The sequence below is a fragment of the Neofelis nebulosa genome, chromosome 3 (genome assembly GCF_028018385.1).
Source record: "Neofelis nebulosa isolate mNeoNeb1 chromosome 3, mNeoNeb1.pri, whole genome shotgun sequence".
Taxonomy (NCBI): Eukaryota; Metazoa; Chordata; class Mammalia; order Carnivora; family Felidae; genus Neofelis; species Neofelis nebulosa.
In genome coordinates this window covers 3,718,537-3,733,805 of record NC_080784.1, presented here as the reverse complement: position 1 = coordinate 3,733,805, position 15,269 = coordinate 3,718,537, and the positions used below count along the sequence as shown (strand labels likewise).

The window sequence follows — 15,269 nt, the reverse complement described above, 5'->3', positions numbered from 1 at the left end:
CACTTGGTGATGTAGTAGGAACACTTCCAATTAAACTCTTGGCCCTAAAGGGCAAAGCTATGCCTGTATACTGAAAGAGGATGTAGTATCTTGTGAAATACATTATAAATTAAGTGTTTAATATGTGTGTATTGAATGGATGTCCCATTAAAATGTAAGATGTTCACCGCTGTATATTATTTGTGTTTCTGTACAGATTGTGAGCTCCTGGTGAGCCAGGACTGAGATCAATTAATTTTATATTTCCAGTACCTAGGAAATTATCTGAAGTACAGTAGACACTATAAAAAGATGTTAAAGAAATGATTTAATTAATTAATGCCGTAGATAAGAGGAGATTTTCCAGATATGTTTTCTCAATAAAATTATCTAAATCATCTTTTTTTTTTACTTTAATACCCATTAATATTAGGTCAAAAAGGAAAAGATTATATTAGGATATTATACTCCCAATGTATTTTTTCAATCAAATGAAGTGTTACTAGACTAAGCTACTATATATAAATTACTAGCTTCATCATCACGTAGAAATCATAACGAAAAGTACATTTTATGAAAATAGTATTAATAGCTTATATTTACAATTAAAGTAGTCTTTTACTTCAACATTTTTGCTTAAAACTTAAATGTAGAGGACTTGGATAATCTGAACGTACAGAATGGTGATGCCAGACAAATACTAATATTAACCGCCTGACTGTAAGTTTAATTCTGTAGGATAGGAGCCAAACTTACAAAAATTTAGAGAACTTCCTATTAAAACAAAACACAAAAAAACAAAAAACAAAGCATTCCGAGGCAGCTGGGTAGCTCAGTTGGTTAGAGCATGGTGTAATAATAAAAGAAAAAGAAAAAAAAATTCTGTGTTCCTCCTACTATTCTCTCCAGTATAAAAAGTAGTGAACACCAGAAAACACAAAAGTAATCAGGAAAAGCAGAAAAGCGACCGAAAATAGAGACGGGGAGGGACAGCTGTTAGGGTTGTGGTGGTGTCATCCATGGCTTCCGTATTTCTGTTGCTGATGTGCTCATGAAGGTCTGTTGCTATTCCTTATCGGGTCTGATTCCTCTATTGGACAGTAAGCTCCATAAGCCTTTCTTGTTTCGTGCCCTAAATATCTTAAGAGCATGTTTATTTGTAGTTATTTGTAGAAGAAGGTGTTAATGAAAGGCTTTCTCTTCCTGGATCATACACTGGCTTGTTATGAGATGACATCAGGACCCGATGTGATGTTTCTCTTCTCCCTCAAAACCCTCGTGCGAGCTCTGTTCTCTCCCTTGTGTCACCTCTCCATCACAGCCATCCCTCTGCTGCCTCTACTTGCGTCTCGGGCTCCCCTTGCATGATGACACGTTTGCATGTTCTGCACACACACGTGACTTTACCCCGTGCACTACCCTGTATCCCACTGCTGCAGCCGACCTCAGTGCTAGATAAACATCTTTTAATTTTTTCCTGTCTTATTCCCTCACTCCAGTCCGCACTCCATATTGCCACTGATTCTCTCTGAAATACAAATATCTGTGTGTCACTTCCTTGTGCAGACACCTATTTCCCCACCAGCATCGCACTGCAGGCTGACTCACTCTGCACTCCCCTCAGCTGCAGGTTAGCCCTTCCCTGATTTTTACAGCAAAGCATCAGTGAGATACACCTGCTACCGGAAATTGGTCTCCATCCCAGGATACACCATGTTCTTCCAAACCTCCACATAATAATGAAGACTTTATCTGGAGACTTCTCTTCTGGTTCTGTAACCACCAATGTCTACTATCCTTCCAGAACAGCTCAGTTTTATCTCTTCTGCATAGTTGTGTCCCACCTTCCTCTTTCCTTCTGTGCCTCTCTCAACCTTCCCACAGACCTTTGCTGTAACAAGTATCATGTCTTTTTATTAAGTTTATATTTGAGAGCGAGAGAAAGCACAAGCAGGAGAGGGGCAGAGAGAGAGAGGGACAGAGGATCCAAAACAAGTTCTGTGCTAACAGCAAAGAGCCCAGTGCGGGGCTCGAACTCACAAACCATGAGGTCATGACCTGAGCCAAAGGTAGATGCTTTACTGACTGAACCACCCATGTGCCCCTCTTACTGTTTTTAAAATACTTATTTTTTTGCTGTGTAGGTAAGTAGACCATGGACAAGAGGGCCCTGTTCTGTTCACTTCTACTCACAGTAACTAACAAATTCCCTGCCTCATAGTCATAGTAAACATGTCTTAAAAATTTAGACAATGTGCTAATTATAAGTTCTTACCACAGTGTATGAGTTACCACCGTCTTCACCAGTTGGATGCATTTAAAAACTAACACAGAGTAAAATGCCCTTGGCCCACCCTTTCCCTGCCCTGGTGTAGATGCTGACCCTGATGTGGCTGCCAAGTCCCCATCCTCAGTTGTAAATACTCTCAACAGGGACAAGCCGTGTGCAGTGGTAAACATCAGGGGGAAGGTGGACAGTGCAAAGTGTTTCGCAAAGCCCTCCCGGAACTGGTATTAACACCTTGAATCACTGTATAAACTCCACACAAGGTCAGAATATATTCCACATTAATGGCTCATTTTGGGTCTATACAATATATTTAGAATTACAAAATATTTTAGGATTGACTGCAAGAATTCTTAGCTATGATTACCTTACTTTATGGTTTGTTAGTGACATGTTTCGTGAAAACCAAGATGGTTCCAGAGAAGTAGCTACTTTGGCTATCTGATTTTCACTCTGGAGTTCAACAGGCTTTTTGATATTTCACTCTGGAGCTCAGGAGTTCATTTTTCTGTTCAAACGTTTTCACCATCCTGTTGAACACTGCTATTTGGGGGAAATTCTCAGTATCATCTCCCATAATGATGAAATAACATCAGTCATAAAATAATATTGGGGGAAAATAAACGATAAAAAAACTAGCTGATAGAAAAAAATCAGTTTGAAACCAAGAACCGTTGTAGGTAAAAAACAGCACTGATGTGTAATTTTGTAAATAATAGCTTAAAACTCCAATGCAAGTACACATACTTCATCTAGAGTTTCATTCTTAAATAATGAGACTTGGGTTTAAGAGCAGGAATCCAAACATTTCAGGAAATTCTTCATCGGTGAACTTTACTTTTCAAGTGAACCACCAAAATAACCTGAAACAGCGCTCTGGTCTCAAGCTACGTTTCTTTCCAGATGACTGCAAATCCTTTTAACTTGATACACGAGCGATACCTTGCAATGTGAGTAGTACCTACCTCTGAGCATCACATGAGCACAACTGAGCCAATGATTCTGGAAATTCACTTTGATATACAAGTGCTTTGGATGACAAGCATGTTTCCAGAACAAAATATGCTCACAAACTAACGTTTTACTGTACTTCTTTTTACTGAAAGCAAATGTGAAAGCCATGTCCCTTTCTGTGTGTTTGTGTGTTTTGTTTGTTCTGGTTTTTGGTTTTTTTGGTTTTTGCACATGGCAACCTTTTCTTAGATTACTAAGGAGATTTTTACCAAAAGGTACATTATTCAAATTGAAATAAGTGTCAGGTACAGTTAAATGATGACAGGATTCTGTGAATATTTGAAGCTTTTTCAGTTATTTGTAGGAGAAGGTATCAGATTTGTGAATGAGGAATATGCTTCTTCCTCAGTTGTGGTTCTCAAAGCTCGCCTACACAAGAAAGCACCTTCTCAAAAGCTGTTTAGACAGAGGCTGGGGAAATTCATGACTGCAGGCCTTATTCAGCCTGCAGGCACAGAATGGATCAGATCCAGGGCAAATTCTTGTCTCACACAAGTGCTTTATGGGGAAGATAAGAACTAGACCAGATACTTGAGAGTTAAGTGGAAGTCTCTTATAATGCTATTATTTTGTTAGATGCTCAAGATATATACCATTTAATCCTTAAAAAATATTAAGACTGGGTAAATACTGTAAAAGATGTGGAGAGGTCATTTCCATCTGCCTGATGTTTACAGCCTGTTTTCCCTGGAACATTTAGTCCAAAGCATCTTTGCTGCTTATATGACCTCAGAAGAAATCACAGGAAACAGACACAAATGGAATTACTAAATAAATTCAATACCAATCACAACTCTTAATAGATAATGTTTTGAAATAAATAACTGGCTTTAATCTTTTTTAAAGGTTCTGTGGCCTAAAAGAACATACAGAAACAGTATTTGCTACACTGATTTCGTGCAGGCTGGTGGCTCCAAGACAGGAAGGGACATCTTCTCTGTATTTTTAAAGTCACCACCCTTTAGCAGTATTAAGATTGGTCATTATAAAGTGTTTCAGATTCAGATTAAAATGGAAATGTCTCTTCTTTGGAGGAGTATCTTTGAGATCTAAAGATAAATCTTAAAAATACTTTTTGAGGTGTTTTTGATTAACCACAGGAAATTTTTTTTCCTGAAATAGTCATGGAATTCATCAGGGAGTTTTTTGCTGCTTCAGAATGTTGCTGTTAGACATCTGTGCAACTTATTAGTTCACCGGTGTTTAAAAGCGGTGTTGAAATGTTTTCAGAGTCACAGTGATGTTACAACTCCTTTACCACAAAGCAAGCCAAACTCAGTCGAAATGAATTCATCAGTTTGTGGACAGAGAGCAGAGCGGGGATATGTTTCCGGTGCTTGTGGACGGACTGAGTCCAACAGTCCCAACAGCGAGGGAAATGTGGGGTTTCTGAGGATTTCTCCAGCCGATTCAGGACAGTGATCAGTCCTACTTTCAATGCTTCCTCCAGGGATAAAGTCTATGGTTCCACCTGTAACTGGAAATGAACTATTAAATCATGTGGGGCATTTCGTGTGAACAAAGCTCTCTTTGGTGGACTGAAAATTGGAAAACTGAATTCTGGAATGTCCAAATACTTTTCAACTGTCTGACAGGGAAGAGGAATGTATTTCCTACCATGATGTTGGATGGGCCTAGAGGCTTTGGGCGCTTAGTAATCAAGTGCAGGACTCTTTACACATAAGGAATTTCATGATGCCGTTGAAGACATAAGCAAACTTTTGAAAAACTGCTAGAAGGCACCGTAAGAAAGCAAGTACCACAGGTACTGGAGATAGCAGCTACCTTTTCAGAGACAACTTGACTCAACTGTGTGATAGGATGTGTTGTGTTGTTTTTTTTTAATTCAAGATTAAATGATAGAAAAAGCTGTCAAACCTTTCTCAAAAAAAAAAAAAAAAAATCAACCCAAAGAAGGCTTGGCAGACTTTATTAGCACATCTTTATTTGTTTTATTGTTTGCCCTCTAATGTTCTTTTTTACCTTCCTCCAGACCTCCAGAAAGGTTTTAACGCCAAGTGGTTAGTTGTAGAGGTTTGTCTGTAAAGCTGCAGACTAGAAGCTCGTGAGAACGCGCACAAGTCACACAAGAAGTTCAATGTCATTACTTTATCAGCACGGGCACGCACCTCTGCCAAGGGAATCTTTTATAACAAAACGGTTCTGTGTCACCCAGAAGGAACTGGTCCTCATCATGGGAGGTCCTGGGCAAGCTTGACTGTTTCCTCGTCCAGGCCTTAGTACTCCACAGCAGGTGCTTGTGTTTCAAAGCTTAGTTTAGAAGCATTAGGTGGGGGGTCTGGGGGGGCTCAGTCAGTTATGCGTCCGACTCTTGATTCTGGCTCAGGTCATGATCTCACAGTTTACTGAGTTCGAGCCCCCCATTGAACTCTGCGCTGACAGCATGGAACCTGCTTGGGATTCTCTGTCCCTCCCCCGCTTGTGCTGTCTGTCTCTCTCAAAATAAATAAACTTAAAAAAAAAAAATCTAAGAAACATTAGATGGATCTGCCAACTTTTTCTCCCATTCCGAGTGCCATTAAAGCCTTCACCAAAAGCCAGTAAACCATCTGGTCCTTTGTGTTACTGACATCTGGCTTTAACAATCTGATTCTGGATTTTAAACATCTCCACTTTCAGAATATTTATTCGCTCAACAATCATTACAAACTAAAAAGGAATCCAGATTTCTGGTGCTCCTTGAAAGGTCGGAGGCTCATGTCCCGCCAGATGTGAATTTCCACGGCACAGGAGGTCGTAACTGTCTCCCAGGGCCTGCTGTCCTGCACGGACTTTGCTCTTCGTTGATAAGCCCTGCATGTCCTTGAGCATGAAGGCTGTCAACTCCTCGTATGGATTCCTTGCTTACCCGGCATCCTGGCTCAAGGGTGTGGATGCTAGTGACAGATCCCTGGCTCTTGTTGATACCTGGAGTTTGTTTGTCTACTGAATATTTTCAATTTTATCTTCCACTGGCATTTGATACTTAAATACCTAATTTGACTTCATAGTGGAACATCTGAGACGTTACCTGTTACGAGGAGCGGGGCCCTCCTTAGGCGTGCCACACCTCCTTGCTGGTTCTGTCCTCACTTCCTCACACCCTGCGGCCTTGCTGTAAAGCGCCGCTCAGATCCCCTCGCTTCCGACCCGAGAACCACATACAAAGACTCCGGTTCCGTTTTCCCTTTTGTAGAAGGAGAAGCACAGGCTAATTAATGTGTAGAGCCTTTTGCGACACTTCTGTCCCATGGATGTCTGTCAGACGCAACTTCAGCAGGATACTGGCTTGCTTTCTCCCCGGTGTGTTGGCTGTCTGTGGTCAGATTAGAGTAGTCAAATATCTGCATGAGCCCTGAGACCCTTCCCCTAAACGCCTGCCTCCCCTTTGTGGCAATTAAAATATCCCTTTGTTTTGCACTGGAATTGATGTTCTCTTATGTTCTTTCCTTCTGGGCAACTGGAGTTAAAATTACAATAAAACCTTGGTTTGCCAGCATAATTCATTCCAGAAACACACTTGTCGTCCAAGGCACTTGTAGATCAAAGCGAATCTCAAGAACCATTGGCTCAGTTGTGATCACGTGACGTTCGACGGCACGTACTACTCCTATCGGAAGACATTGCTCATGTATCACGTTAAAATTTGTTAGAAATGTTTGCTCATCTTGCAGAAGACTGGCAGAATGAGTTACTCACAATCCAAGGTTTTTCAGTATTTGCATTTCTTAAATAGATCAGAGTTATCGTAAAGGCATAGTTTGTAACGACTAATACTTTATGGAGGACACTTTTAGGAAGAGAGTTAGCAACTTGAGTGTAAATGACCACATGTCATTTTCTCTCCCCTGTACAAAACTGCAGAACTCAAATCCTGATTATATAGAGATCATCAGGGTGGCATTATGTTGCGAATTTATGGATGATATATTGTCCTCCATGGGAACCGTCTCAAATGCAAGTCTGGCAGGCCGACCTATCAAAAATCACAAATCCATCCTTCCTTCCTTCCTTCCTTCCTTCCTTCCTTCCTTCCTTCCTTCCTTCCTTCCTTCCTTCCTTCCTTCCTTCCTTCCTTCTCTCTCTCTCTCTCTCCCTCCCTCCCTCCCTCCCCCCCTTTTCTTTTCTTTTTTTTCTTTTCTTTCTTTTTTTCTGAAAGGAAGAAGTCAAAGTTAGGTGGAAGTTAATGTTAACAGACCATGTGGTACATCAAGTTCCCAGCTCTCCTTTTTAAAATGGTCAAAATTTGCATCGGGATACAAGGGGAGAAATGTTAGTGTAAGACTGTCTCCACAGATGGCTGTAATATATTGCCTCACATAAAAGCAATATACAGCTCTCAGTACTGCAGAAGCTAAATCTTCATTTCTGTCATCTATTTCTTTGAGTTTAAGAGCTAAGTTTGGCAAAGTCATTATAGTGATTCATTTCTGGGATTTCCGTTGCACGTGGAGTTAGCTGCCCAGAAGCCCCCCTAACTGTATGCCACAGCAGTGTGGCAGGTGGAAATTCACAAGCCTGCCTTCTGTGAGTAGGAACAACTTTTCAGCTTCCCATGAAGCTTAAGATCTTGCAGTTATAGAGAAAGATGGTGTGAAGGTGGGCGGGTCATGACTGTAGGTTACAGTCAGTGCTGGCAGTAAGGACCCTGAAGAGTGCCTTTCAGGCTCTGTGCCACACAGGCATGGCTGGTCCCTCCTTCTGGAAAGTTTGAGCTTGACAGAAGGAATGTGGAAGTAGGAAAAGCTTACAGCTCCATGAGACAAGGCTCTAAGGCTTACTGGAGAATTCAGCATGCTGGCAGGCAACCTAGATTAGCAGACGAGAATTTGGAACTCTTAGGAAAAGAGACTCTCCGTATAATTATGTAAATAGATAAGAATAAATAAAATTATCAAGCATCATGACACGACACATGGTTACCAAATAAGTCCGATCGAGACCCACCTGTGTTTTTCCCTTTTTAAATTCACAGTCTTCTTTTTCTTTCCAAGCTCCAGGAGGCATTTGATAACCTCCACCATCTCATCTTTATTTGATGCTAACCTACAGTCTACCGTTACTTCTACTCAATCTTTCCCCTCCTTTCTCATAGGTTTTGACCTAGTAAAATGTGAGGATCCAGGAATCCCTAACTATGGCTATAGGATCCGAGATGAAGGCCACTTTACTGACACTGTAGTTCTGTACAGCTGTAACCCAGGCTATGCCATGCATGGCAGCAACAGTCTGACCTGCCTGAGTGGTGACCGGAGAGTGTGGGACAAGCCACTGCCTTCCTGTGTAGGTGAGTTGGGAAGTTGGCCTCCTCACTACACAAAAGCATACCTGAGAGCGGGAGCCCCACGGTGCTGTGGAAGAGGGCAGGGTTCTTCTCTCTCTGCAGTGTAGGTTTTTATGTATTTCCAAGATATGCATGTCTTTTCGTTGCTTCTTGTTTTCTGTAGGAAAGGACGATTTCCTGGTACTGTTTTACTGAGGCTGTCTGCACAGAATTACTACTGGAATTATAACTCAAGTGTTTCATTGTTTTATACTCTCGACTTTAATTACGTAGCAGATAATGTCTTTCCATCAGGATGATGCTTGGGAATAAGTAAAGGAAACAAATGATGGAGATGGACGAATGTGATTATTTTTGGTTGTGTGTATAATATGGACGTGATGGTTTGGGGGTTTGTTATTAAAAGAGCTGTATGGAAATCCGAGGGCCTGGAGTGAATCCCCTCCTGTTTCCCTGTCTCTCGCAGCGGAGTGTGGTGGTCATATCCATGCTGCCACATCAGGGCGCATCCTGTCTCCCGGCTACCCTGCTCCCTATGACAACAACCTGCATTGTACCTGGACCATCGAGGCCGACCCAGGAAAGACCATCAGGTACCTGTTGTACTTTGGTTTCCGCGATGCAGTTTTAGAATACGGTCTTGTCTTCTGTATTTGTAGTGGAGATAATAGTACATCTGTTATTATCCATGACTAGATTTAAGTTTGTGAGTCAAAGAAAAACACATAATGGTGCGCATACAGTTTTGGTTGGCTCACACACTTACTTTGGTGTTCCTTTAAGAACTTGTGTTAAGCCATCTACAAAAAAGAGAAAAAGTTAGTAAAGGTATCAGTTAGCTTTTGCTGCATAACAAACTGGCCACCAAAGTTCAGTTGCGTAAAACAGTGATTTATCTGCCCTTGACCTTGTGGGTTGCCTGGGCAGTTCTGGGCTGGGCACGTTTGGCAAGGTGGTCCAGGATAGTGTCACTCAGGTGTGCACATCTCACCTGGACGTGTCGGAAGGCTGGGGCCTCTCGATACCAGACTGCTGTTTCTTCAGTAAACTAATCACGATGGAACTTTCCCGGCAGCAAGAGAGGGCACACTTTTCAAACTTCGCCTTGCGTTACATTTGCTAACATGCCATTTGTCAAAGCAAAGCTCATGAGCAAGATAAAGTTTGAAGAAATACACTCCAGCCCTTAACGGAAAGAAAAGCAAAGTCATATTGAAAAGGGGCTTGCATACAGGGTTGGGGAGAATATGTGGTCATTTGCCATATACCGAAGTTAAGTTTGAGGTAAACCAGGAAAGCATTTCAATCTAAAGTTACACATAGAAATGAAAATATTTACAAATCACTGAAAATTGGCGTACCTGGGTGTCTCAGACGGTTAAGCTCAACTCTTGATCTTGGCTCAGGTTTTGATCTCAGCGTTGTGAGTGGAGTCCCATGTTCGGCTCTGCACTACATACACATGGAGCCTACTTGAAAAAAATCACAGAAAATTGTGCAAACATTTTAAAAGAAAATACTCTATTTTAATTGATGGGTCTTGGTTATTATGGTAATCTTTTTATACGGATAAGTAAACCAACAAAAAGTAATCTTTGCAAAGCAAGTTTTCCATGTTCTGGTCAGAAGGCCATGTCAAAAACCACAGCATGTAAATCAAAAAGTAATTTCAAAATAAGTTGTTTCTTGATTATAGTTCTCATGAGCAAGAAGAGAACACAGTCCTTTGCAGTGCTTTGTAGAATCATTTTACTGTGTGTTCATTTATTTTTTTTTCCCTTTCATTGTAGTTCTTCTGAAATCTCCGTACACAATTCACTGTCTAAAAATTTTGCCCCACCCTGGGGCGCCTGGGTGGCTCCGTGTGTTAAACATCCGACTCTTGGTTTCAACTCAAGTCACGATTTCACGGTTTTGTGGGTTCAAGCCCCGTTTCGGGCTCCTCTGTGCTGACAGTGCAGAGCCTGCTTGGAATTCTCTGTCTCCTTTCTCTGCCCCTCCCCGACTCTCACTGTCTCTGTCTCTCTCAAAATAAATAAAGTTAACAAAAATTAACAAAAAAAAAGATGAACAATTCTGCCCCACCCCTAACAGTCCTAATCCACAGACGTCCAGTCCATTCACTGCCTTGTGCACCAGGAAGACCACGAGAGACTGAGTGGCCAATTCAGCTCCTTCTTCAAATATATGAAGTTGAATCAAGTGGGAGATCAAACACAGAAAGTTCTTTATGGGGCTAGTGAATGGACAGAAGCATTCATAAAGCACTGATTTTTTTTGTCCTTATTCATAAAAGGCACCCTAGCAGACTTAGTAATGTATGTAAAACAGACATAGACCCATCATGCTGCAATTTTATAACTTACTGACAGTAAACGGGAATGAAAGCCGAGGGGAGATGCATATTGTATCCTGTGATGCTCCGTTCCCTTCATCGGACATCCATCCTCTGAAACCCACAGCTCTCTTTCACACTGTGACACGAACATCTTGCCGTCTTTTTAAAAAATAATTTTTGAAGTTTATTTATTTATTTTGAGAGAGAGAGAGAGAGTGAGAGTGGTGGAGGGGCAGAAATAGAAGGAAGGAGAGAGAAAGGACATGAGAGAGAATCCCAAGCAGGCTAGCTGCTGTCAGTGCAGAGCCAGATGTGGGGCTCGATCTCAGGAACCGTGAGATCATGACCTGAGCCGAAACCAAGAGTCGGATGCTTAACCGACTGAGCCACCCAGGTGCCCCGAATTTCTTGCCATCTTAAACTAACATGGCACAAACTATTACCACTTTCAAAGCCTAACAAAAAGTAATTCTCATTACTTAAGAGGAGCAAGAGAAGGCATGTCAATCACATACATAATGCAAGATGTCAGTTTATAATAAATGATGTAAAAATTAACTTGTGACCTTGATTAAGATAAGTGGTTTATTAGATAATTATTGATCTACTGCAACAAAAATAAGATATATTAGAGTAACAGTGTAAGAATCTGTAATTCTTTATGGAAATCAATGCACTTTTCCACTGAACTAAATAAAACTAAATATTATTTCTTAACCTTTAACTCCTGAATGCTTGACCTGAGTATTATAAAAGCCATTATACTAGTTTTTATTTTGAAAAATTCTAAGGTTATTTTATGATTCCCAAAATAACTTGACATAAACAGGATATATTTTCTTTTAGGGAGATTTCAATTTCTGTATCTCTTACAAGTTCCTTTGTGATTTGTTTCCTAAGAATTAAAATAAGCATTGTTCTCCTAAATGCAAACCAGGGGGATGAATTCATTCTTGGCAGGTGAATCTAATACTTCATTAACATTTTAATAAGAAAAGAGAAAAGAAAGTAATAAAGAATGAGTTGAAGTAATAACAACTGTAGAACTTTTATATCATGGACTGGGCTCTGATGTTTAACCATTAGGATTCTAGAAAAAAAGACATTGAATACACTAATTTGTTGTTCTGGGGATGTTGTCATTCTCTTCCATGTCTTTCAACTATGAGAGTTTACTTTAGCAAATTTGTAAACAGATCTTTTTGATTTAAGTCATAAAGTCCTTCCTAATAAGGAAATCAAGAAGGAAGCATCAGTATTTATAATTAATTTGCTCAATCCAATGTTCAGCTTCGTCTCAAGATGTTTCTGGTGATTCCTCTTCGTTAAGAAAATATATTGATTTTGGTGTGGCACTTTGGAAAACAAACATAATTAAAAGTACATGATGTACAATTTTAGGCTTTAAATGGTACTACTACTCAGAAAGATAGGGTCCAGTTTTAGCTTTGATATTTGTTGGCTAGTGTCTAAGCCTTAGTCATTCCACTGGTAACTTAGCCACTATTAACTGAACTGTTTATTTGATAATGAAGAATGCATCAGTCATATAAACATGAGTTCAGGGATTAATTTAAGTATTTAAAAAATTCTTCATATAAATGGAATTCATTATCATACATTCAGACTCTGATTTATTTAATGTAAATGTTTTTACTCTCAAAGAATGAATAAACAACAGGATCCCAGAAATTATTTACAAAATGGTTTCGACACACTTCAGGGCCAATTGTTGTTGGACCCATTTTGATTTCACTGAAGCCCCGAGCAATTTCTGATTGCATGTTGCATAGCTTTTTGCTCAAGGCAATAGATGACCCCTGAATGGTTATTGTTATAGGGCACCCGGGTCTGGAAGAGGTTCGTAATTTTAACGTATATTCTATAAAGCAGTTACGTGAGCTGAATTTAATTAAAAGTCTCATCACAAGACATTGTAGTACATGTAGCCACATTTAGTGTTTCATGTAAACATTTCTCTAAGAGACTCTGTGTATATTGCTGAACACAGCTGTAATTTATATAATAAAGATAACAGCACTATAAACATCTTCAGCAAGCAGCATCGAAGGCCACATTTTACATAAAGATGTGTATATTGTTCATTGGTATTAATTGCTTTTCTGCAAGTGTAATTGTCTGGAAAACTCACTTTGAAGGTATTTCTGTGCCTAGTCGTTCGCAGGAAATTACATTGGGAGGTATGGTTAAGGGGAATTCTTTTGGAGAAGCTCGGGCAGGATTAGAAACCTCAGAGGCATATCAAAAATTTACCTCACTTGTCAAAACTGTCCCTGTCCAGACTTTTACAGAAAGTGAAATATGGGTTGCTGGACCTCACCTCAACCTGATGTGCCCTGGACTTGTTTCTTGGCTATCCCGTGTGATAGAGTACAGTGAGGTCTGGCTTGGAATTGTAGGGATATTCTAATTTATTTTTGATCAGACTTCAAAATCCCCATAAGGAATAGAGTCAAGAGGAAAGTGGTGGGCCGGTGACCTCCACTCATGAGACAAGTCTGTCCGGTCTCAGTGTTGAGCCTTAGCCAGTGTGCCGGGAACCTGAGTTGGAAGCCTTTTGAGGACCTAACAGCTGAGCATGGGGCCAGGAATCAACACATCTGAGGTTTCTCCTTTCCTATTTAGACCACAGATTATACTTCTCTGTTGTAGACAGTGTGAGGAATTCGCCAGCCACGAGAACTTCAGCCATCAAAATGAGGAAAGAGACCATTAGTACTGACAAGTCCGCCGTGTCTTGGCTGGCTTCCAGTCGTTAGCCTGGAGCCGTGGGGACAGCCACGGGGTTTAGCGTACCTCCCCAGCCACTGAGGAGCCAGTAAGAGAGAGGCGGGACAGCCGCGGCACTCCTCACTTTGTGGGATCCTCACAAGCGCAGTTTCGGTTATTAATCTTTATTTAACAGCCCTCCTCCAACCATGCGGCCGGAATCTCCGCAGAAACTTGTGGACGGGCTGAACAGTTGCATAAAGAACAGACTTCCATTTTCACCGTTCAGTCCCCATGTCACTACACAAATAATGGAGGCACACCACCATCGCTGAGTGACCATGTCTTCTTTCCAAGTCCTCGAGTAGTTGAGCATGTGCATCTGCTACCAAGTTCATGCACAGGGCATGTTGCGTTGCTGCCTCGTTTCCTCGATAAACCCACTTGACGTTCTGCATGGACATCATGAAAAAGGGCATTGGCCAACAAAGACAGAAGTACAGAAAAACATGAAAAGTGGTAACATGCGAAGTGAAATTGGAATCGAAGCTAGATGGAGATATAGGAGAAGTAGTTGGCAGTGGAAACATGGGCATTACCCTGTTTCGTAGACACCGAGACCCCCGTAGATGTACTCCAAATACATCAACTTCTGTCCTTGCTGTTATCATTCCCCCCGGTCCTGTTTCTACTTCTGCATCCCCTAGTTCTGTTAACATCCACCTTCCTCCAAGTGGTTGGGATTTTAATTATCAGGATTATCTTCCGATCTTCCTTATTTCTCCTTCCTCAGTCTCCAGCATTTCCCCAAAAAGGAAGTCCAAGATGTTGGTCTACGTCTCACAGCATTCCTTTGGTAATTACATTAAATTTCCTCATTATAAGCACTTAGAAAAAACTCAGTGCAGATGCACCAAAGCCTTGTCAGCTCTCCATTTGTTCATCTTCCTTTCTTCTTATCTTACTCTTCCAGTTCCTTACTTAACATGCTCATTACCTTCCTTATTTTAATCTTCTCCCAGCTGACCTTTCCAAATCTGTGCTCTCCCCTCCCCAGTCTCTGCAACACTCCCATCGCTGATCAGCAAGCATAAGCTCCTTAACAAGAGCTGTAATACCGCCTTTGATTTGGCTTACTGTGCCTTCACAAATTTGTCTCCAACTACGAATAGATGTGTTAGTCCCTAATCCCAGCTGTGCTACACCAGCTCTGTCTCTTGACCTCCGTTCTCCCCAATTACTCCTTCTTGCCTCGTCTCCAGATTCTTCCCATCTGTTAGGACCCAGTTGAAATGTCAACTCCTCAACAAAAATTTCATTCTTATTATCCAATCTAAAAATAACCCATTTTCTTCTTTGAATTCAGCATTTCGGTCCTACAGCTACCATCCATCTGAGCGTCTATCTGCGTGAATGTCATAAGCGTGTATCCACGGATGGAAGGCAAAACTCTTCGTACCCTAAGCTTCCCTCCTGCCCACACTCACACGATCCTCACATCTCACTAATGCCGTGACTGAAGCTCCCAGGTAGTACTCACGCACCCACCGTGGCCACCACTGTCCTGTTCAGACCCTTTTCATTCCTGAGACCTGTTAACTGACCATCCTGGGAGGGCTTTCTCTAGTCCGTTGTTC

The 15,269-nt window shown here is 41.1% G+C and overlaps 1 protein-coding gene across 5 annotated transcripts in view; it reads left to right on the top strand.

The window, feature by feature from the left end:
• CSMD1 (CUB and Sushi multiple domains 1) overlaps positions 1–15,269 on the top strand; it is a 2,016,488-nt gene that overhangs the window by 1,687,406 nt on the left and 313,813 nt on the right. For all 5 annotated transcript variants that reach the window (XM_058719853.1, XM_058719852.1, XM_058719850.1 and 2 more), the window contains 2 exons: positions 8,376–8,567; positions 9,031–9,157. In XM_058719853.1, coding sequence (XP_058575836.1) covers positions 8,376–8,567; positions 9,031–9,157 — 319 coding nt within the window. The remainder of the gene's footprint in view (positions 1–8,375; positions 8,568–9,030; positions 9,158–15,269) is intronic.